Source organism: Schistocerca americana, chromosome 8, assembly GCF_021461395.2.
Source record: "Schistocerca americana isolate TAMUIC-IGC-003095 chromosome 8, iqSchAmer2.1, whole genome shotgun sequence".
In the NCBI taxonomy this organism is placed as follows: domain Eukaryota; kingdom Metazoa; phylum Arthropoda; class Insecta; order Orthoptera; family Acrididae; genus Schistocerca; species Schistocerca americana.
In genome coordinates this window covers 487378779-487403697 of record NC_060126.1, presented here as the reverse complement: position 1 = coordinate 487403697, position 24919 = coordinate 487378779, and the positions used below count along the sequence as shown (strand labels likewise).

Below are 24919 nucleotides of genomic sequence, written 5' to 3'. Positions count from 1 at the left end.
GGTGGAAGCTGTTATCAAGGCTAAGGGTAGGCCAACACCGTATTGAATTCCAGCATTACCGATGGAGGGCGCCACGAACTTGTAAGTCATTTGCAGCTAGGTTTCCGGATACTTTTGATCAATTGTGTAGGTGTTCGGATTATTTTTATCAGAAAGTGTGCATTGTTTCTTCCAGATTCGTTTGCAACATGCTTGTAGTCCAACAGGCACAATGCCATAAATAATTATGGTAAAAGCATAGAGATTTGCTAGCATAGAGCTTTCATTGGAGATGCCGCTGCAGATAACAGGTGCAAAGAGGTACAGAAGGCGGTTAAACTTTTATCGGGATGTGGTGTGGAGAGTGTGTAGGTATAAGGTTAGGAGGTGTACTGGTATATGCATGGCACAGTAGGGGCGGTTGGTACTTAGAAATGAAGCGACTGAGTGCTTGGTGTAAAGACTGCAAGAAATGAAAAAAAAGGAAGTAGGGTTCAATGTCTTGAGGGGGCATGTAGTACATGCTTAGACTGGCGGAAATAGGTTGCTTCCATTTAAAAGGAACAATTCCAGCATTTGCCTTAAGAGATCCAGAGAATACGTAAATCTGGATGGGCGGGTAGGAATTTCAACTGCCAACCTCCTGGATACGAGTCGTGACATACCAATGTGCCAATCCGCTTGGCCTTTGCAACATGTGTTAGAAATCCGAAGGTGTTTAATATAAGAGATATGAGAGGAATCAGAAAATGATAACCTGATACTGGATTATATTGGAGGAAGGTAGGCAGACCTGTAAACAAGCCACAGTGCTTGGTTTTTAGAGGATTTGGAGACAGTGACAGATTTTGGTGCCGCAGAAATGGAGGTGATATTGGAACGGAATGGATAGTGTCTTGAAAGAACGATATAAGATGAACTTCAACAAAAGCAAAACGAGGATAATGGAATGTAGCCGAATTAAGTCGGGTGATGTTGACGGTTCAAATGGTTCTGAGCACTATGGCACTCAACTTCTGAGGTCATTAGTCCCCTAGAACTTAGAACTAGTTAAACCTAACTAACCTAAGTACATCACAAACATCCATGCCCGAGGCAGGATTCCAACCTGCGACCGTAGCGGACTTGCGGTTCCAGACTGCAGCGCCTTTAACCGCACGGCCACTTCGGCCGGCCGATGTTGAGGGTATTAGATTAGGAAATGAGACATTTAAAGTAGTAAAGGAGTTCTGCTATTTGGGGAGCAAAATAACTGATGATGGTCGAAGTAGAGAGGATATAAAATGTAGACTGGCAATGGCAAGGAAAGCGTTTCTGAAGAAGAGGAATTTGTTAACATCGAATATAGATTTAAGTGTCAGGAAGTCGTTTCTGAAAGTATTTGTATGGAGTGTAGCCATGTATGGAAGTGAAACATGGGCGATAAATTGTTTGGACAAGAAGAGAATAGAAGCTTTCGAAATGTAGTGCTAGAGAAGAATGCTGAAGATTAGATGGGTAGATCACGTAACTAATGAGGAGGTGTTGAATAGGATTGGGGAGAAGAGAAGTTTGTGGCACAACTTGACTAGAAGAAGGGATCGATTGGTAAGACATGTTCTGAGGCATCAAGGGATTACCAATGTAGTATTGGAGGGGAGCGTGGAGAGTAAAAATCGTAGAGGGAGATCAAGAGATGAATACACCAAGCAGATTCAGAAGGATGTAGGTTGCAGTAGGTACTGGGAGATGAAGAGGCTTGCACAGGATAGAGTAGCATGCAGAGCTGCATCAAACCAGTCTCAGGACTGAAGACCACAACAACAACAACATTGGCGTAGGAGAAGATAGGTCAAATAAAAGCTTTGTAGGTGTGGAGGGATGCAGTTCCCATGTTTGGACCGTTAGTAGTTTACCTCTCCTAACAATTTGCCGTATTTTTGCGTCACCGTATACCCGTCGTTTGACAGTGGGAAAGACGAGGAATGGAGATGGAAAGAAATGAAGAAGCCAACACTTATGTGCTGTGTCACAGCAGCGTCTTTATTGAGCTTGCTTGAGAGAACGTTGGAGAAGGATAAGGTAACAGAAGAGCACAAAAAAAGTCGAGAACGGTGGCCATTTCGTCATAGGTGGGGGCGACTGCGGCGGTCAGTAGTAGTGGGGGTAGGCTGCCGGCTGCACGTAGGGCGAGGCGGCGCTGAGCGGCGCCGAGTAGTAGTAGGAGTAGGAGGGCCACGGCGCGCCGGAGCCCCAGGAGCGCACGGCCGGCCGCAGCACGCCCGTGACGTCACGGCGCCGCCTGGAGGGCGCCGGCTCGCCGGCGGGGGCGGGGGCGGGGGCGTCGCCGGCGTCGGGGCTCTCGGCGGCGGCCTTGGCGGCGGCCAGCCACAGCGCCATGAAGCTCTCGCGGGCCTGCTTCACCTGCCACACCCAACCACACACCACCGTCAGCCTCCTCTCCGTACAGCTCAGGACGGGCGGCTTCTACCTAAGCGAAACCTCGCCATTAAAATGTGCAACATCTACCACCCTGAAGACATCGAGGTCTCGTCACTGCATGGACCCCACTAGACACTGTTTACAGTGGGGAGCTCTTCTGGTCCCTGACTTCCAACACATGTGCAACTGGACTGAACGGTAACAATGTCGCAATAAATTCTCATTCAGTGCTCCAGAGTGAGTCAGTAGGATTTGGATCATCTGGTCTCGGGGCGAGGAAGTCTACATCTACTACATCTACATACATACTCCGCACTCCACCATACGGTGTGTGGCGGAGGGTACCACGAACCACAACTAGCATCTTCTCTCCCTGTTCCACTCCCAAACAGAACGAGGGAAAAATGACTGCCTATAAGCCTCTGTACGAGCCCTAATCTCTCTTATCTTATCTTTGTGGTCTTTCCGCGAAATGTAAATTGGCGGCACTAAAATTGTACTGCAGCCAGCCTCAAATACTGGTTCTCTAAATTTCTTCAGTAGCGATTCACGAAAAGAACGCATCCTTTCCTCTAGAGACTCCCACCTGAGTTCCAGAAGCATTTCGGGAGGACGACGGTTCAATCCCGCGTCCGGCCATCCCGATTTAGGTTTTCCGTGATTTCCCTAAATCACTCCAGGCAAATGCTGGGATGGTTCCTCTGAAAGGGCACGGCCGACTTGCTTCCCCATCCTTCCCTAATACGATGAGACAGATGACCTCGCTGCCTGGTCTCCTTCCCCAAAACAACCCAACCCAACCCCCTGAAGCATTTCCTTAACACCCGCGTGATGATCAAACCTACCAGTAACAAATCTAGCAGGCCTCCTCTGAATTGCTTCTATGTCCTCACTCAATCCGACCTGATAGGGATCCCAAACGCTCGAGCAGTACTCAATAATAGGTCGTATTAGTGTTTTATAAGCGGTCTCCTTTGCAGAGGAACCACATCTGCCCAAAGTTCTACCAATGAATCGAAGACGACTATCCGCCTTAACCGGGCGAGGTGGCGCAGTGGTTAGCTCACTGGACTCGCATTCGGAAGGACGACGGTTCAATCCCGCGTCCGGCCATCTCGATTTAGGTTTTCCGTGATTTCCCTAAATCGCTGCAGGCAACTTCCGGGATGGTTCCTTTGAAAGGGCACGGCCGACTTCCTTCCCTGTCCTTCCCTAATCCGATGAGACCGATGACCTCGCTGTTTGGTCTCAACCCCCCAAACAACCCCAACCAACCCTAACTATCCGCCTTCCACACAACTGCCATTACATGCTTGTCCCACTTCATATCGCTCTGCATTGTTACGCCCAAATATTTAATCAACGTGACTGTGTCAAGCGCTACACTACTAATGGAGTATTCAAACATTACGGGATTCTTTTTTCTATTCATCAAAGGAAGTACTCCCAATTCGTCGCCTGGCAAGACCAACTAGAGCAAAGTCATCCTCCTCTCTGTACAACCCAGGTAGGAAGCTTCAAAAACGCACACTGAGCATAAGTAATCATGAGTAGTTTACTTAAGGAATATGTTGTAACATTATGTAATTGCCTTATCATTTTAAATCATTCATTATTTGCTAACTGTAGCTGTTGCCGAGCGACTGCTCGATTGCAGTCGCTCGGCAACAGCTACAGTTAGCAAATAATGTTGCGAGAATGTAAAAGGTGAACGACCTGTGACGTAACTTGCTTATTTTCGAAGCGCCGTCAGAGATGCAGTGAGTTACTGACTTTGAAAACCGCGGCGCGAAAAACGGACAGAAGAAGAACACCTTTGCACATTCATTTGATATACGAGATATTCTCGATGAACAGTTACTCAATTACTCATTTTTTTTTCCTCTTGTCTCTTATAACTTGTGTCTTGTTAAAAATACTATTAGTTTAGTGTAAAGTAAAAGTGCAATACTGCATAGCAGTAGATTTATTGTGCGACGTGTATGTGAAAACGTCAAAGGAGTTATTTTTATTACGAGTAGTGCCAGTCAAAACGGCATCCATGTTAAATCCTTCATTGCAGTGTAAGTTCATCTATTCATTGCCATAAATTCAGAGTTAAATGAAACTGGTGTATGGACTATTTATTTAGTATAGAATTTATGTCTCACTCCTTCGTGAAGTTATTTAATTTTCTTTATTTTTTATTACGAGAAGAGAAGTGCGAGTCAAAACGGCACCCATGTTAAATCCTTCATTGCAGTCTAAGTTCATCTATTCATTGCCATAAATTCAGAGTTAAATGGAACTGGTGTATGGACTATTTATTTAGTATAGAATTTATGTCTCACTCCTTCATGAAGTTATTTAATTTTCTTTATGTTTCTGCCAAATAGAGAGTTCACAGTCACGAATTCTTTCGTCGAAATTGGACGGAAGTTGCATGCGGCGAAATATTTTCTCCGCCCCATATTCTACTGGTAAATGCATGATAAACTGCGGTCCCTTATGAAATTCATGTTGAGCTATCCAAAAATAATTATATTTTGAATAGGCATTTACTCTCCTCTGCAATGCAACTTCCGACTGATCAGGCGATCCAACAAGAAACAGCCGCACACGGTCGGCGTCCGAAAATATATTTCCACCGCTGATTATAGCTATATGTTACAGCACAAAAGTAAACATATTGTTATAATTAGGGACTACGAACGGGGACATTTATAACAGTATGTTTATGTATACACATTACGTAAACATATCGTTATAATGTCCACAGTAAAATTTTCATTACCTGCCACCCCAAAGACAATGAGAATGCATTCCTGCATTTATTCCAAAGGAGACTAGTTGCGTTGGGCAGTTCACTGCTCCACAGCATCTCGACACTTGTACAACTGGACCGAGCAGCAGCAACGTCGCAACAAATCCTGTGCACAACACTCCAGATTCAGTCAATTATCTGGGTCACCTGCTCTCTAAACCAGGAAGTCGGGAGGTATTCTTATACCCGCGCACCGTTCTGCGAAGAGTGTAGCATTACTCATCGCAAATTGTCTTGCTGGCCGTTTTGTTCATAGACGAATGACCTATAAACAACTTCCTCCATATACAGCCTATAACAGACTGTAGCAGAAAAACCAGGGATTTAGTTGCTAAAGTGAGGGCTCTGTAACTCGTGAAAGGCATCACGGTGACCAAGGTGTATCGTACCCTGGTTGCAGACAACGTACACCCCTTCATGACGATCATGTTTCCCGACAGCAAGGAGATAATACGCCATATCACAAGGCCAGGAGTGTGATCGAGTGGTTCGAGGAACGCAGTGGCGAGTTCCAATTGATGTGCTGGGCCTCAATCCGCTAGATCTGAACCCGATCGGACACATATGGAATGTAACTGAAGATGGTGTCATAGCTCTTCGCCCTCCTCCATGGAATTTATGGGAATTAGGTGACTCGTGTGTGCAAATGTGTTGCCAACTACCTCCAGCGACATACCAAGGCCTCAATGCTTCCGTGCCACGATGCTTCGCGGCTGTTATCTGTGTCAAAGGTAGGCATACCGGGTATAAGGTACGTGGTCATAATTCTCTGGCTGGTCAGTGTACAGCATTACATCACAAACGCTTCAATTCTCCTATTTTCCAGTTTTCCCACAGTCTGTGTTTCACTACCATACAACGCTGTGCCCCAGACGTATGTTCTCAGAAATTTTGATACTAGAAGACTTCTTTTGGCTAGGAATGTCCTCCTTGCCACTGCTAGTCCGCTCTTTTGTATCCTCCTTGCTTAGTCAATCAAGTGTTATTTTGCTTTGAAGATGGCAGTTCCTTCACTTCGCCTACTTTGTATTACCTAATTTTTATGTTAAGTTTATTCCTAATCTCTACTTCTGCTGCTTCTCATTATTATACTTTCGTCTTTATTCGGTTTACTCTCACTTCGTAGTCTGTATTCATTAAAATGTGCATTCCAGTCAACGGACCCTGTAATTCTTCTTCACATTGACTGAGGATAGCAACGTCATCAGCGGATCTTATCATTCATATCCGTTCACTCTGAATTTTAATCTCATTCCCGGAACATTTTTTTTTAAATTTTCGTCATTGTTTCCTCGATGTATATATTTATCAGTACGGGTGGAAGACTAGATCCCTGTCTTACACTCTTTTTGATGTGAGCACTTCGTTCTTGGTCCTCCATTCTTAACTGCATTTCGTGGTCCTTGTAGATATTGTATAGGGTGAGCACCGCGTATCATAACGCCCCTGAAAGATAGACAAGCATACAGTGCTGCAAAATGGTTCAAATGGCTCTGAGCACTATGGGACTCAACTGCTGAGGTCATTAGTCCCCTAGAACTTAGAACTAGTTAAACCTAACTAACCTAAGGACATCACAAACATCCATGCCCGAAGCAGGATTCGAACCTGCGACCGTAGCGGTCTTGCGGTTCCAGACTGCAGCGCCTTTAACCGCACGGCCACTTCAGCCGGCACAGTGCTGCAAACTCGTAATGCGTTGACTGTTATGACGACGACGAACGAATCGTCGCCAATGTGAATGACTGGTGGCCAATGCTAAATAGAAACATACAAATCTCTTCTTTGCATATACAGCAGGTTTGTCAGTGCAGTCGATAAGGAGCTGGCTGTATGGACTAAAATAATTAGAAGTCATTGATAAAAAATATAATATTGTACTTAACTGGTGGTACAGGAGTCTTCATAGTCAGGAGGAATATAATTACAGAGAGCTATAGAGGCATCACATAGGCCATGCTTTAACTAAGCGCCTTGTTAGAGGTTGCTTCCTATTAGCTGAAGGCTATACTACACTACTGGCCATTAAAATTGCTACAACAAGGAGAAATGCAGATGATAAACGAGTTTTCATTGGACAAATATATTATACTAGAACCGAAATGTGATTACATTTTCACGCAATTTGGCTGCATAGATCCTGAGAAATCAGTACCCAGAACAACCACCTCTGGCCGTAATAACAGCCTTGATGCGCCTGGGCATTGACTCAAACAGAGCTTGGATGGCGTTACAGGTACAGCTGCCCATGCAGCTTCAACACGAGACCACAGTTCATCAAGAGTAGTGACTGGCGTATTGTGACGAGCCAGTTGCTCGGCCACCATTGACCAGACGTTTTCAATTGGTGAGAGATCTGGAGAATGTGCTGGCCAGGGCAGCAGTCGAACATTTTCTGTATCCAGAAAGGCCCGTACAGGACATCCAACATGCGGTCGTGCATTATCCTGCTGAAATGTAGGGTTTCGCATGGATCGAATGAAAGGTAGAGCCACGGGTCGTAACACATCTGAAATGTTACGTCCTCTGTTCAAAGTGCCGTCAATGTGAACAAGAGGTGACTGAGACGTGTAACCAATGGCACCCCATACCATCACGCCGGGTGATACGCCAGTATGGCGGAGACGAATTCACGCTTCCAATGTGCGTTCAAAGACTTAACATCTGTGGTCATCAGTCCCCTAGAACTTAGAACTACTTAAACCTAACTAACCTAAGGACATCACACACATCCATGCCCGAGGCAGGATTCGAACCTGCGACCGTAGCGGTCACGCGGTTCCAGACTGAAGCGCCTAGAACCGCACGCCCACAACGGCCGGCAATGTGCGTTCATCGCGATGTCGCCAAACACGGATGCCTTAAACAGAACCTGGATCAATCCGAAAAAATGACGTTTTGCCATTCGTGCACCCAGGTTCGTCGTTGAGTACACCACCGCAGGCGCTCCAGTCTGTGATACAGCGTCAAGGGTAACCGCAGCCACGGTCTCCGAGCTGATAGTCCACGCTGCTGCAAACGTCGTCAAACTTTTCGTGCAGATGGTTGTTGTCTTGCAAACGTCCCCATCTGTTGACTCAGGGATCGAGACGTGGCTGCAGAATCCGTTACAACCATGCGGATAAGATGCCTGTCATCTCGACTGCTAGTGGTACGAGGCCGTTGGGATCCAGCACGGCGTTCCTTATTACCCTCCTGAACCCACCGATTCCACATTCTGCTAACAATCACTGGATCTCGACCAACGCGAGCAGCAATGTCGCGATACGATGAACCGCAATCGCGATAGGCTACAATCCGACCTTTATCAAAGTCGGAAACGTGATGGTACGCATTTCTCCTCCTTACACCAGGCATCACAACAACGTTTCACCAGGCAACGCCGGTCAACTGCTGTTTGTGTATGAGAGATCGGTTGATAACTTTCCTCATGTCAGCACGTTGTAGGTGTCGCCACCGGCGCTAACCTTGTGTGAATGCTCTGAAAAGCTAATAATTTGCATATCAGAGCATCTTCTTCCTGTCGGTTAAATTTCGCGTCTGTAGCGCGTCATCTTCGTGGTGTAGCAATTTTTATGGCCAGTAGTGTACTTTCCTACTTGACGTCCCGAGCAAGCGTGGCCGATCGCACGCTAGACTTGTTGCAATCCGCGGAGCGGCGCTAGCGGCGCCAGTCTCGACTCGCGGGTCCAGCGATACTATACTAGTACGGACCGCGGTCGATAACTGCAACCCTTAACAAGTGTGGTATCGGACGTTGATATCACATTGACCTCATACTGTTGCCTTTTGCAGATTATGTAAAAAATGGCCGGCACCCGTGACTACACGACTAAGAGTGCATAACTGCGAGGATCTCGGCCCACGAAAGTGTGAGAACTGGGCAGTCGTTGAAAGAAGTGTATACGGGCTTCTAGATGCGATTCGGCCGTAAGTCATCTCCAAAGAAAACACTTCTGCGGTGGGAATAAAAGCTCTTTGTTATTGGGCGTGTTAAGGATATACCGAAAGGTGTTCGGCCATCAGTTAGAAAGAAACAATGCACAGACGTCGCAGGATCTGTGGAAAATTCACCAGTGATGTCAACACGGAAAAAGCTAGCGGAAAAGTGTGTGCCGAGGTCAAATTCGCATAAAAATATGAAAGAGGACTTAAAGTTGCGCGCATATCAACCAATGTGTGTTCAGAGGTTGTCAAACAATGATTTAAGACAAAGGAAGGACGCACATGATGAAATCTATCAGGTCATGTACACAATTATGAAGCGTTGCAAAGTGATATTTAGCCATGACTGTGCCATTCACGGGAGTTCCCTGTCATGGAACGTCGTCTTTTGGTGAAGAGAATCCATATTTCTCTGAGAAGGTGTAGAATAACCCTCCCACGTTGGGTAAAGGGCTGGATTGGATACTAAATTTACGGTCTTCTTCTTTTTGTTTTAAGTTACCGCCAACCAACATCAATATCTTCGGATGTTAGAGTAATAGTTCATACCCCTGTTGGAAGGCCAAGGAACCAGAGAGGGCGCTAGTTTCAGCAAGTTTCTGCGCCTCCCCATTTAGCTATTTCAGTGCGGGGATTAGCGAATGAAGTTTGCACAGAACGCTGGATTGACCGTGGGTCACTTGCAATACCAGCTCCAGCAGTCTGGACACGCAGCCCCGATCTCACAACATGTGAAATTCGTTCTGGCGTTTTATTAAGAACATTACTGCCCGCCAGGATAGCCGAGAGCGCTAACGCACTGCTTCCTGGACTCTGGTAGGCGCGCCGGCCCCGGATCGAAGATGCCCGGCGGATTAACGACGACGGCCGGTGTGCCGGCCAGCCTGGATGTGGTTTTTAGGCGGTTTTCCACTTCCTACTAGGTGAATACCGGACTGGTCCCAACGCCCCGCCTCAGTTACACGACTCGCAGACATTTGAAACTCATTCACACTATTTCACGATTTACAATAGACGCAAACAGCTGGGGTACACTAATTCCATCCCGGGGGGGTATGGGGTGGCGGCAGGAAGGGCATCCGGCCACCCCTTACAGTTAACCATGCCAAATCAGTACTTAGCCCTGCCGACCCTGCGCACACTGCGAGATAAAGGCAGTAGCAAAAGAAAGAAAGAAAGGATTAAGAACATTACTGCAGATAAACAGCATGAAACGGTTGATGACTCGAAGTAAGCTGTGAGACTGGCATTCCACGAGATATTCCAGCGATGGTGCGAAATACGTCGCACAGAAACTGACGCCGATAGGGTGCAAACGGTTAAGGACACGACTTCTGTGTACCTGTTTTTATTGGTGATATGCATTGGTCCTAGAGGTTGAATAATATGATGTTTAACACATAGTCTAAGATAAAGAATATGACTCACCACAAAGGAATTATCCGCATGGGTCGGTAATCGGCCTGGAATCTCATTGGCTGGAATAGAATTGCTTTCAGGGATGAATGCCGTTTAGAATTGACGTGTCTGGAGACGCCCCGGAAAACAGTGGGATACCAACCTGATTGCCATGCACCATCAACCAGGGGTCAGGGGTGGCATTTCTTTTTGTGGCAGCACCCCTTTGGTTGTCATTTGCGGCACCCTTACAGCACACGTCGGTACGTCGAACCACATTTTACGTCCTGTTTTGTTGCAACTTCATGGCACGTGAGAGTTTCTACTGCTCATCTTCGTGCTTGCCAAACCCTAACGCGGCCAGCAAGTTCGCCTGATCTTTCCCTAATTAAGAACGTCTGGAGAATTATGGGCAGAGACCTCCCTCCATGTGGGGATTTTGAGGATGTAACGCGCCGATTGGAGAGAACTTGCCGCGATATCCCTCAGGACAACCAGGAACTCTGTCAATCAGTGCCAAGGCGAATAAATGCTTTCATCAGGCCCAGAGGTGGAGCATCCAGTTATTAACTTGTTCAATTTGTGACGCCCTTTCTCTTGAATAAATCACTCAATTTTTCCGAAATTTTAGTCATTTCTTTGTCTGTACAAGTACTTTCCTTTTGTACAATTTTGGTAAACATTTTTGGAAACAGTGATCAATAGAGTATTATATTTTAACTAAAGTTCAGTCTTGATCACGACATTTATGTTTCAATAACATAGGTGACCAGTTTCGGTTACATTTATATAACCGTTTTCAGACCTGTGAATTAATTTTAGAAAACACTAGAGACCAATCTTAAAATAAAATGAAAAGTGTCTGACGACGACAAAATTTTAACAAGGTAAAATAAAACTTATTATACCCATGGCTTCCTTGGAGGATGGTAGGCGGAGCTCTTCTCAGCTGCTACGAAGTCAACTGATGGTTATGAGTGCTGAGCATGAGCTTAAATATGCAGTTATTCAGACATACATAATGCGGAACGTACTGTTGGCTGCTACCCTACTGTTATAAAGAATGTCATTATAAAAACTACAGTTAAAGTAAGAAGATTCTGCAACATCCATCAAAGATGCAATTGTGAGGTAGGCGACTTGGAATAATCGATATATACCACAACTCCAAGGACTTTTACATCTTTGATTTAACTGACACTGTAATAGTATTAAGGTTGCCCATAGAGGGCACAGCTATTACACATCGCAGTTTACCGTTTTTATCTAAAATATAAATAAGTTTTACACGTACTAACTATCTGTTAATCAGACATTTTAAATGAATCAATTTTATGTTATTAGTGTATTTCGTGCTTTTATACTTTGACGATAGCGTCATATTATGAACGCTGATTGGCAGTTGTGAAGTAGTGTGAGAGGAAGTAAGCGGAGCCTCTGCATATTTAAGCTCATGCTCAGCACTCATAACCATCAGTTGATTTCGTAGCAGCTGAGAAGAGCTCCGCCTACCATCCTCCAAGGAAGCGATGGGTATAATAAGTTTTATTTTATCTTGTTAAAATTTTGTCGTCATTAGACACTTTTCATTTTATTTTAAGATTGGTCTCTAGTATTTTCTAAAATTAATTCACAGGTCTGAAGATGGTTATATATATATATATAACCGAAACCGGTCACCTATGTTATTGAGACATAAGTGTTGTGATCAAGACTGAACTTTAGTTAAAATATAACCTTCATTTTGAATTTAAGGGTGGAGTTGTGACTTTATGCCAATCCTTATATTACTCGTCTTCCTCTATAACTCGTATCTAGTTATCATAACAATCCCTTTGCAGGCAAAACTGAGTCACTGTTGCACAATAATCAGAGAAGAGTTCCCATATGCTGCACCATCATTGGCCAACGTAGAACCTCTCTCGATCGATAAAAAGCAAATAAAGTTGCTACAGGAGCTAAATGGTGCGATAAGTAAACTTCGCTACAGGAAACGTAAACATATGTGATAATTTCCCTCAAGTGCAAACTGCAGCGCTGTATGAACTGAACTAGCCATGACTTCAGTTACGACTTGATGACACGCCGTTCCTGGTCGTGGACTCACCTCAGGAGTCTCCTCGACCGGCTTGGGCGCGTCCACAGGCTGCACCTCAGGGACGGCGGGCGCCGCGGGGGCGACTGGAGCCAGCGACTTCTGCTCTGCGACGGGGGTGGGGGCGGCGGAGGCAGAGGCGGCGGGGGCGACGCTCACCGCGACGGCTGCGGGGGCGTGGGAGACAGCGGGCACGTAGGGGTAGGGGTAGGACTGCAGGCCGCCGTAGGGCAGCAGCTGGCCCAGCCCCAGAGCGCCGTACGGGTAGAAGGGCAGCCCTGGCGCCTGCACGGGGGCCGCGCTGTAGGCCAGGTTCAGCGGCGACACGCCCGCCGGCAGGTACGCCGCGGAGGCGGCGGCGGCCAGAGCGAACAGTACCAGCACCTGCGCACAGTGGGAAACACCTGTTGCAAAACATCCAACGGGCAGTGCTGGGTGTTAAAATTGCATCAACATGAAGGCAGCATGCAGCAAACGTCAAACTGATGTGAAGTGTAGTAACAGTTTAGATGTACGAATGATTGCCATTTCAGGGCAGTTGCACGAACTATCTAGGAATAACGCCGTCTACATTGCGTAAGTAAGGAGAGGTTACACTGCGAATTACTCAGACAGTAATCCCATTTGAATGTTGGCTGTCTGCAAGAAGACCATGTTATACCTCGTGCAGGGAAGAGAACGATCTACAAACACATTTTGGAAGGATAGTGTCATCTGGAGACGGCTCACCTTGATCGGAATCCCACGGCTACCATGCGAATATGGAATCAATTGGCTCAGGAGGGCAGTATTCAACGTCATGCGCAATCACCGTCACTGAGGGCCATACTCAGAGTTTTAGCCGGCCCGTGCGATTAGCGCCCGAGAGGAGAGACAAACTGTTCACTTTGCCATACAGGACCGTACAACGACGTCGCTTACTCTGAGTCAAGAAATGGGCTTATTTTGCAGCAGACGAAGTGTCTACACTTACAGTGCAACGACGTCTGCAGCACGAAAGGCTGTCAGTGCAGCAGTGTACCAGCTTCCATCAGTGCAGGTGCAGAGAGACACACAGCGAGAGTAGGGAAACCAAACTGAGCACACGAGTGGCCAGCGTCGAATTTTCAGATGAGTCCCTGTTCTGGGTACAGCCTCACGATGGACGTACCCGTGTGTGGAGGCATCAAGCAGAAGAAATGTTCCCAGATTGTGTTCATCTTTGTTATACAGGCTCCTGTCGTGATGGAATTGGTTGCCAGAGGGTACACAATACGATCACCTCTAGCTCACATAGTCCGTAATTTTGACAGCAGCCGCTACAATTCTGACGTGTTAAGGCCAATGCCTTTGCTCTTTCTTCCAGATCACGACGACGTTATCTTTCAACAGGAAAACGCACGAGCGTATTTCGCTCGCACTGTACTAACTTACCCCGATACAGAGGGTGTTCGACTGTTGCCCTGTTCTCCATAAACCACCTCCGATGAAAACTTCTGGTTACGGGCTTCCGAGAGACCAGCACGCCACCACTCGTCAGCCACTATGACTGCTGAACGCGTTGGAACAGCTTTGAATGACGTACTCGCCTCTGTGATTCAAGTTTGGTCTCACTCAGTGCCCAGCCGAGTTACAACCACTGTTGCTGCCCGAGGTGACAGCTCTGTGTTCTCTTTGTACCCCTAAATCCCTTATTTAATTATGCACTCTCCCTTTTCTTCTGTAAGTAAAATTATGTTTCTTTTCTTTGCTAACCTTCCTTCTGTAGCTATTTTAGTGTCCAGCAGTATGCCATACTGCATACTCCGTCGCTGCAGCTTCCCAGTCACCTAGGCAGGATGAGTGTCGAAGACTCCCTAACTTCCTCACTCTACTCGGCGTAGGAAGGTGGTTTAACCCATCAGTTTTGTACTGAGAGAGTTATCTTGAGCAACAAATTACTTGGTGCAGGAGATTAAGCAAAGTGAAACACCGTTCTCCCACTACTTTCACCACCATTCTCGCTCCAGAAAATGCAACTGCTTAAAGAATCGTTATGGAATTTTTAATATACTGTAACCTACACATATAATTAGGTGCCTGTTCCCACGGAGCGCTTTTGTCCAATAGACCTCCAAGTCTACATATTGTTTAATCTTTATAGTATCCTTCATTTAACCTTAAGATAACGTCGCAATATCGCTACCGAAGAAATTAGTGTATCTGTACTACCCATTGTCTCTTTTGGCATACTGTAAAAAAACCGGTAGGGGGGAAAAAGAGGAACTGCCCCAGACTGAAATTAAATACTCTTCATTTTATTATATGATTATCGATTTCGAGGCTTCTAGCCTCATCTTCAGTTGTATTTGATACATATACGACGAATCGGTGTGTAATATGTTCATCTTAGATGCGTGTCTTTTTGACATCGTCCTTCAATAAAGTACACTGTCAAACTAGGGACCCACAGCGCCAACCACAAAGCACCACCCCAAACGGCTGGTTTGCAGACCAGATGAAAAGAATTTAATTACAGACTGGCGGAAATTTTTTCTTTGACAATCAGACCACTGCATCCCCCATAGTCTCACCACCTCGGGTGGAATACTCTAACAAAAGATCTGTCTTATAGAGTTATTAAGGTATGTTATCGTGACTTTTAATCAGATGTGCTGTGCCCATATTTACACGAAGTTTTACTATCATCAGATGTAATAATGTTCTGAATGCGTGTTAAGTATACCAAATACGAGGGTTGTCCGGAAAGTAAGTTCCGATCGGTCACTAAATGGAAACCACAGAGAAAATCAGAAACATTTTATTTGCAAGAGTCAGCTACACTTTCCAGATACTTCTCTACATAGTTGTCGCTCCGACTCATACATTTGTCGGAGGGTTATACCAAATTTCCAACACCATCGTAATAGAAGGTAGCCGCCTGTGCTTTCCGATAATTCTCTACGCCAGTCTATAGCGTGTAGCCTGCGCCCAAGTGTTATCTTCGTATCCAGCGTTTCATGTGAACAGAGATGATACTCAGGACGAGCCAATTAGGGCTGTGTTGTGGGTGATCGAACACTTCCCATCGAAAAGGCTGCAGGAGCGTCTTCACTGCCCCTGCAGAGTGCGGCTGAGAATTGCCGTGAAGAAGGAAGTGCGTGGCAGTTGTGTTAGGTGGGCTGCATTCATTAAGGCGAAGTCTCTCAGCGGGCCCTCCTACTTGGCTGGAGACATCGTTGTTCTAGGCACCTTTACTCGCTCGCAGTGCGCTCACAGCTGAAAAGAGCGTCTTGATGCTATCAACGGTCACACTAGAGACACTACCCGACACATCTGTGCAAAGCTTCATAGGGGTTTCACTGTGGTGTCCATTTCGCGACCGATCGGAACTTGCTTTCTGGACATCCCTTGTAGAATACAAAATTAATATGAATTCTCATTCCGGAACGTGGCAAGCATTCGTTTAATTTCCACACCGTATGCCTATTCTGTTCGTTTACACATACTCCTTACATAGGCTGCAAACACGAAACTCAAGAGACAGACGTTTTGTTTGGAGCAAGGAATGAGGTTTCGTTGTAAGAACAGACCTACTGGTTACAAGACTGAAGCAGCACCCCACACGTAGCACACCAGAAAACAGTACCAGGTCTCCATTCCGGTGCTCCATGCATTAGCAGGCAAAAAAATTCGGCCATACAAAATCCGCAAGGAGGGTCAGATAGCTCAAATGTCAGTATATACCGAGCTGGCCGTGCTCCCAGGATTTTGCTTGATTTTGGCAGTAGGTTTACGCATTTTGTCCCGTATATTGGCGTCATTATTACAGCTTATTTAGTAGGTAGACCTTAAGAAAGGTTTTTGTTAGGCGTTATGGGTCGACACCGTCATGGTGGTCCTTTTTATAGTTTAGCTCCCTCAGTGGCATTCATGTCTCACTACGAATCTGCCTAACGCTAATTTTCTACTCAAAGGTAGAGCAGTACCTATGACCAGGGTGCATTTGTGGCCTCAGACAATGAGTATGAAGACCAGGTCAAATTAATGTTTGCAGTAAGTTCCCAACGAGGAACGCTTCTCACTCCATATAATCGCTGACATATTAAAATATTGTATTACGAAATTTAAAAATACTAAGTAGTAGAAAGTCAGTGAAACATAACGGTAGAATAGTTTCAAAGGGAAATTTGAAAGGAAGTGATAAAGATAAACCAGAGGAAATTTGCAATCCCTATTTAGATTTTCCGCACGTTCCCTTGTCTCACTTTAGGTACGTTGTTTTATCGAGGTACCAGGTTATTCCGTTTCTCATTGTCGTCCATTCCGAACTTGTTTTTGTATTCTGATAACCTGGACGTCAAGAGGACTTGAAGTGAAATTGTTATCAGATGAGTCTGTTGTAATTTTAGTGCTATAAAAGTGTGACGAAATGATGGAAGAATTGCAGAAGGTCAAAGATTCGTGCAGTTACTGCATCGCTTCGGTCATGGCATCACTATAACCTCATTCGGGCGTACTTTTCTACGTAGTAAAGGACGAAAACTTACAGGCATTTGTATGTGTCGCCACATTCATAAACTCACACAAATGCCTGCCACGTTGCTATCCTATAACGTGTAAACATTGCGTGTGGTTGGTAATATAGTGCTGCCACTGTGTTGGATGTATTGCGCGTTCTTGGGAAAAAAGAAATGATACACTATGATGTAAACAAACATCCTAATTTACAATTGTGCAATACACACTGACACAAACCCAACGAATTATTAAAACATAATTGTGTACGAAGCAGGTGATAAACTCACGATACCACTACTCTGTTCCTACTCTGTATAGAAAGCTTCATAGTTAAAAGTATTTTGCGGATATTGAAGGTTACCAACTTTACCGTATAAATATGAATTAGGCAGCCGCCTTGGGGTCTAAAGTTTAGCGAGCGTTAAACTGCAAGCATAAATCTATTAAATTTCAGAAAATTAGCGTTTTTCTCGGTTTACATTATTAGAGTTTAGCTTCTTGATCAGTATAATACAGAAGCGTTACTTCTATGTGCGAGGAAGAACCCACCACCGACACTGACGCATTCGGAATCGCAGCGGTTCAAATCCCCACCCAGTCATATAGATTCACGTTTTCTGTGGTTTCCACACATAGCTTAAGGTAAATGTCTGCATTTAAAAGGGGAACAGCCTCTCCAATTCGAGCTTTTGCTCAGACTCTAATGACTTCGTCGTCGACTGAACGTTAAATCTTTACCTACATTCATTCATTACGTAATCCTATTCGCTATTGATAACTAGAACTTCGCCAAAGTTCTCGATATACAGGGTGTCCCAGAAATGTTGCGACAAACTTTGCGGGGTTGTAGAGGGTATCGTAAAGAACAAATAGAGTACAGGAACCACTGTCTGTAAATGTCATCCAGCAACACTACAGACCGTCGAAGTTATAAGCGCCAGATCCTTACACAAGGCCTCCCCTTCGGCAGTAAACGTGACTTCGTACGCTGAAGGACTGTAGGCGGAACGTCAGGCAATGTTGTTTCTTATTCAGTGACCGCGACTGATTGCCGCGACCGAGAGTGGAGAAGATGTAGCTAGCTGCAGGCCTTGTCTCCTGTGAATGCAGTGCTGTGTTGCCTCCGTGGACGACGGTTTCAGACAGGGGTTTCCACTCGCAGATTATTTTCTCCTGTACATCGGAAAAAATATGAAATTTTAGAATATTCCAGAAGAAAAATAAACTACAGATGGAAATATGTGTGAGCAACCGTCATCTACCAGCCCATTAGAACATCGTATTCGTAGGTTACAAAGCCTTACTATGGGTCAACTAGCACCATCTTCTCCACTGGCGATCGTGGCAATCAGCTGTGATCGCCGAATACCAAACAACAATGGGAGACTTTCCGTCTGCGGTGCGTCAGCTTACATAGTCACGTTTGTTGCTGAAGGGCTGGCCAAGTGTCAGGCGCCGAAGCCTACCACTCTGTAGTGTCATCGGACGACGCTTCTAGACAAAGGTTCTGAAACTCGTTTCGTTCCTCAAGACTCCCTCTACAACCCCTAGAAGTTTGGCAGAACATTTCTAGGACATCCTGTATATTAAATGTACACTACTGGACATTAAAATTGCTACACCACGAAGATGACGTGCTACAGACGCGAAATTTAACGGACAGGAATAACATGCAGTGATATGCAAATGATTAGCTTTCCAGAACATTCACACAAGGTTGGCGCCGGTGGCGACACCTACAACATGCTGACATGAGGAAAGTTTCCAACCGATTTCTCATACACAAACAGCACATCACCGTCGTTGCCTGGTGAAACGGTGTTGTGATGCCTCGTGTAAGGAGCACAAATGCGTTCCATCACGTTTCCGACTTTGATAAAGGTCGGATTCTAGCCTTTCGCGATTCCGATTTATCGTATCGCGACATTGCTGCTCGCCTTGGTCGAGATCCAATGACTGTTAGCAGAATATGGAATCGGTGGGTTCAGGAGGGTAATACGGAACGACGTGTTGGATCCCAACGGCCTCGTATCACTAGCAGTCGAGATGACAGGTATCTTATAGGCATGGCTGTAATGGATCGTGCAGCCACGTCTCGATCCCTGAGTCAACAAATGGGGACGTTTGCAAGATAACAAGCATCTGCACGAACAGTTCGACGACGTTTGTAGCAGCATGGACTATCAGCTCGGAGACCGTGGATGTGGTTACTCTTGACGCTGCATCACAGGCAGGAGCGCCTGCGATGGTGTACTCAACGACGAACCTGAGTACACGAATGGAAAAACGTCATTTTTTCGGATGAATCCAGGTTCTGTTTACAGCATCGTGATGGCCGCATCCGTGTTTGGCGACATCGTAGTGAACGCACATTGGAAGCGTGTATTCGTCATCGCCATACTGGCATATCACCCGGCGTGATGGTATGGGGTACCATTGGTTAAACGTCTCGGTCACCTCTTGTTCGCATTGACGGCGCTTTGAACAGTGGACGTTACATTTCAGATGTGTTACGACCGTTTCTCTACCCTTCATTCTATCGCTGCGAAACCGTACATTTCAGCAGGATAACGCACGACCGCATGGATACAGAAAATATTCGACTGCTGCCCTGGCCAACACATTCTCCAGACCTCTCACCAATTGAAATCGTCTGGTCATGGTGACCGAGCAACTGGCTCGTCACAATACGCCAGTCACTACTCTTGAACTGTGGTATCGTGTTGAAGCTGCATGGGCAGCTGTACCTGTACACGCCATCCGAGCTCTGTTTGACCCAGGCGTATCAAGGCTGTTATTACGGCCAGAGGTGGTTGTTCTGGGTACTGATTTCTCAGGATCTATGCACCCAAATTGCGTGAAAATGAAATCACATGTCAGTTCTAGTATAATATATCTTTCCAATGAATACCCGTTTATCATCTGCATTTCTTCTTGGTGTAGCAATTTTAATGGCCAGTAGTGTACAATATACATGTTAAGAGTACTGTTATATTTCTACATCTACATCTTCGCGTATACTATGTAAAACACCGTAAAATGCGTGCCATAGGATTCTTCTGTACAACTTACTGTAGTTTCTTCCTGTTCCACTCCATTGTGGACCAGGGAAGAATGGTTGCTTAAAACTGCCTCTGTGTGAGCAGTAACGAGTGTAATTTCGTTTTTGTGGCCCTGTGGGACTGACATCAAGAGTGCTGAAGCAGAATTCTAGATTTCTCAGTTGAATGTGGTTTTCGAAGTTTCAAATGTAGCTTTTCCCGGGATGTTCGCGTGCATCTTTACATGTGTTCAAACTCTGGTTTTTCAGCACTTCCGCGATGATCAACCAACGATCAGACAAAGCTGTGACCATTCGTTCTGGCGTTCTTTGTATAAAATCAACATGCTCTGTTAGTCCTATTTGATATGGATCACACACTCGAGCAATACTCTAGGAAGGATCGCAGAAGTGTTCTGTAAGCAATCTCCTTTGTAGACTGATTACATTTTCCCAGTATCTGCGAGTATGCGTACGGAACGATTTGAAGTGGAATGATCACATAAAATTAATTGTTAGTAAGGCGGGTGCCAGGTTGAGATTCATTGGGAGAGTCCTTAGAAAATGTAGTCCATCAACAAAGGAAGTGCCTTACAAAACACTCGTTCGACCTATAGTTGAGTATTGCTCATCAGTGTGGGATCCGTACCAGGTCGGGTTGACAGAGGAGATAGAGAAGATCCAAAGAAGAACGGCGCGTTTCGTCACAGGGTTATTTGGTAAGCGTGATAGCGTTACGGAGATTATCAAACTCAAGTGGCAGACTCTGCAAGAGAGGCGCTCTGCATCGCGGTATAGCTTGCTATCCACGTTTCGATAGGGTGCGTTTCTGGATGAGGTATCGAATGTACTGCTTCCCCCTACTTATACGTCCCGAGGAGATCACGAATGTAAAATTAGAGAGATTCGAGTGCGCACGGAGGCTTTCCGACAGTCGTTCTTCCCACGAACCATACGCGACTGGAACAGGAAAGGGAGGTAATGACAGTGGCACGTAAAGTGCATATAGATGTAGATGTAGATGTATCCTGCCAATGAACCGAAGTCTGACGCCTGCTTGACCTACGACTGCACCTATGAGACCACCATATACCTGCAAATTGTTCCATCCAGATATTTGTATGAACTGACTGATTCTAGTTATGAGTCATTGCTACTCTTGTCATAGGATATACTTTTCTGCAATTTATAAAGCGTATAATTTTTCATTTCTGAAAATTTAAAGTAGTTTAACAATCTGGATAAAATAATTTGGGGTATTAAATCGCGTCATTATGAAATATTGAAACAATTGAAATGCTGACGGTTCGACCGACTTTCCCGCGGCTCTCTCCAGGGCAACCAACTGCTGGATTCTGCTGACGGTTTTCCCCCGTATACACGCATTCCAGAATGCGACGTCAGTAGCCACCTTACAACTGAAATAAGACAATATACACGGGAAGACAATCACCAAAATCCAGCATTTAGTTGCACTGATGAGGACCGCCGCAAAGTCGGTCGATACATAGGCATTTTAGTTATTTCATTGTTTCATAATGACGCGGCCTTATACCCAAAATGATTTTATTCAAGCTGACTCTGGCCATGGAAGGCTACGAACTTATGTAAGTTGCCAATCTTTAAATCATTTTGATATCTTATCGAGTTCCAACAGAATATTTTACAGTTTTTTTAACGTCTAAGCGTTTACTTTCGTTTATATGTCTAAATCTGTTCAGTTAGTACAATTAGTCGCTAGTTGTTTCATATTTTGACATGAACCAATCTCTCTTGTGAATTGCACCGCATCGAAATATGTGTACTCCTAAAACTTTTGCAGCTTTGAAAGGCTGCTCTAAGGATCTACATCGCTTACGTAGAATTAGGGGACCCTTGATATTTGAAATGACAGTTTGCCATCGCTCTAGTTCTTGGAGTCTGGACAATAATGATAGAATTTATACAGGATCCATATATATGCTTTTCCACTGTTGATGCTACAATAGAATCTAACACTGTCGTTTGATACAAACACAGGATACGTAATTCTATTCTTTGCGTGACTGCGGTTTTGCGGTTAATATTCCTGAACAGCTTCTAAGAGTCAACAGCACCAATGTAAGGTATTCGATAGAAAGGTAATTAACACAGTCTAGATATCGACAATTGTTCAGTATATCTCGAGATCAACTCTACTGACACAGGGACACCTATGCAGACATCCATAATGCGTGAACTGCCTTTACCATATGGTATGCTTTGCGGAGTAGACAATTAGCATTAAGCTGATGTTACAGTAGATAGTTTGCATAAATATAGAGTGCTGCTTGGACTTGATGTGCATTATAATATCAGATAGCGTCTAACGCCAAACATTTTGGTGATGTTTGTCCGATGGATTAGTACAACGGCTTTAGTTTTATTTCCACCCCTTATATTTTTTTCTGTAATCGTTTACTTATGTAAAGTTATTGGCATTGTAACTGTAAATACAGCGAGTACATGATTGTTACTTATTCTGAATAGTACACGCTCATGAACTGCTGAAATTGACCACAGGGTGGACTTGTGACAACGAAAAACCAAGAGGAGAGAAAAATTTGAAACGCCTGAAGAAAGGCCTAGAAACAAACTATCAGCCTAACATAGTTGAAAGGCTGAAAACTAAAATCGTGAAGTAACAAAACATTTAGTTGGAATGGCAAAAAATAGTATTCCAAGCACTTCAATTGAATTGTACAAAATCATGTACCACGGTGTTACCACTAGGAAAAAAGCACTCCGTCTTCAGGGCACAAGTGGCCCATCGGGACCATCCGACCGCCGTGTCATCCTCAAGTGAGGATGTGGATAGGAGGGGCGTGTGGTCAGCACACCGCTCTCCCAGTCGTTAAGATGGTTTTCTTTGACCGGAGCCGCTACTATCCGGTCGAGTAGCTCCTCAATTGGCATCACGAGGCTGCGTGCACCCCGAAAAAAGGCAACAGCGCATGGCGGCCTGGATGGTCACCCATCCAAGTGTCGGCCACGCCCGACAGCGCTTAACATCGGTGATCTCACGGAAACCACTAGAAAGGCCTAGTTAAAATAACTTGTGGCAAGTGGTTTTTTCGACAGGAGCACAAAGAGCCAAACTGTAGGTGCAGTGCGTATTCTAGGAAGTCTGTGACTGATGGAGCCCCCAAGTTTAGAAATCACACCGAAACCACCAAAATCTCAAGTGCGCCCTTTATACTCACGAGGAACTTCATGGCGTCGCTGCAGCGGTCTCCAACGGCAGGTGGGCTGTCGTATCGTCGTCTGACGCCCTCCACGGCTGCTGCGACCCTTTATATACACACATCGTCGTACCCCGCGGTGGCGCACGCGCCCGCACGCACTGCCGTCCAATCAGTCGGGCAAAAATTAATTTTCTCCTTTTTCCGCACGCGCGGGGCGAAAAGTAAAGCAAAAGGGAGGGGAAACCAGAAGCCGCGTGGAGCCGAAGTCGGCCTTTGTCGGCGAAGACGAGCTCATGCATATTAACCGGGACACCAGACGCACCGCTTCTTCGCGTCACAGTCTGAGCGTTCCTCAAGGTGTCCCCCCCCCCCCTCCCTTCTTACTCCTACCCAAGATAGGCTCTCATATTCCACGCATAACCGCTGAAATATTGTCGCTTACCGGTCGGGACTGGCACGCTCCCGCCGTTGGGCGCAGCGACCGGTCGAGCCTGGGTGGGGGGGGGGGGGGGGGGGGGAAACTCGAGCGGGGATCGTCTGATGAGTTTGGGGGCGGGGAAGGTGAAGGAGGGGCGGGCAGGCAGACTGGAGCGATCGACTGACAGATTTATGGCCGCGTTCGCGAAATCCGATGCGCGGCTCCGTCCCCAGCTGGACAGTGGGCGAGGCACGCGCAGGGCCGGACAACTGGCGACCCTGACAGTGTCCTGCGACCTGCGGTCTCCTTCCAGAGGAGTCCCGAGGTCATCCGCAGGTCTGCACACACTGCACAAACGAGCCGCCCGACCCGCTGTGCGATTCCCTGAAGAGCCAACTGCAACTTCGTTCTGAAAATTATGGCACACAAATTAAGATCCGTAGCCAAAGAAAAGTCACACCAATAGCCGAGAAAGTAAATACGAGTAATCAGCTGCATTACAGACCTATATCACTAACGTCGATTTGCAATAGGATTTTGGAGTCGGCCGGACTGGCAGCTCTAGGCGCTGCAGTCTAGAACCGCGTAACGCTACGGTCGCAGGTTCGAATCCTGCCTTGGGCATAGATGTGTGTACTGTCACTACTCTTGATGAACTGTGGAATCGTGTTGAAGCTGCATGGGCAGCTGTACCTGGACACGCCATCCAAGCTCTGTTTGACTCAATGCCCAGGAGTATCAAGGCCGTTATTACGTCCAGAGGTGGTAGTTCTGGGTACTGATTACTCAGGATCTATGCACCCAAATTGCGTGAAAATGTATAACATGTCAGTTCTAGTATAATGTATTTGTCCAATGAATACCCGTTTATCATCTGCATTTCTTCTTGGTGTAGCAATTTTAACGGCCAGTAGTGTAGATTAGGAAACAACACATTAGAATTAGAGGATGAGTTCTGTCGTATGAGTGGTAAAATACCTCACCGTGGTTGAAGCAAAATGACAATAGCAAGAAAAGTGACTCAAAAATGAGAAATTAGTTAACATCGAATATAAATTTAGGTGCTCGGAGTTCTTTACCGAAGGTACTTGTCTGGGTTGTAGCCTACTACGAAAGCGAAACATAGACGCTAAACAGT

The 24919-nt window shown here is 45.7% G+C and overlaps 1 protein-coding gene across 1 annotated transcript; it reads right to left on the bottom strand.

The window, feature by feature from the left end:
• Positions 1-1975: 1975 nt before the first annotated feature.
• Positions 1976-23535, bottom strand: LOC124545434 (nematocyst expressed protein 3-like). Its single transcript, XM_047124352.1, has 3 exons — positions 23382-23535; positions 12654-13025; positions 1976-2382 (listed from the first exon to the last, which is right to left on the bottom strand). The coding sequence occupies exons 1-3, from the start codon at positions 23391-23393 to the stop codon at positions 2110-2112; spliced, it is 657 nt and encodes a 218-aa protein (XP_046980308.1). The 5' UTR covers positions 23394-23535; the 3' UTR covers positions 1976-2109.
• Between the last annotated feature and the right edge of the window lie 1384 nt (positions 23536-24919).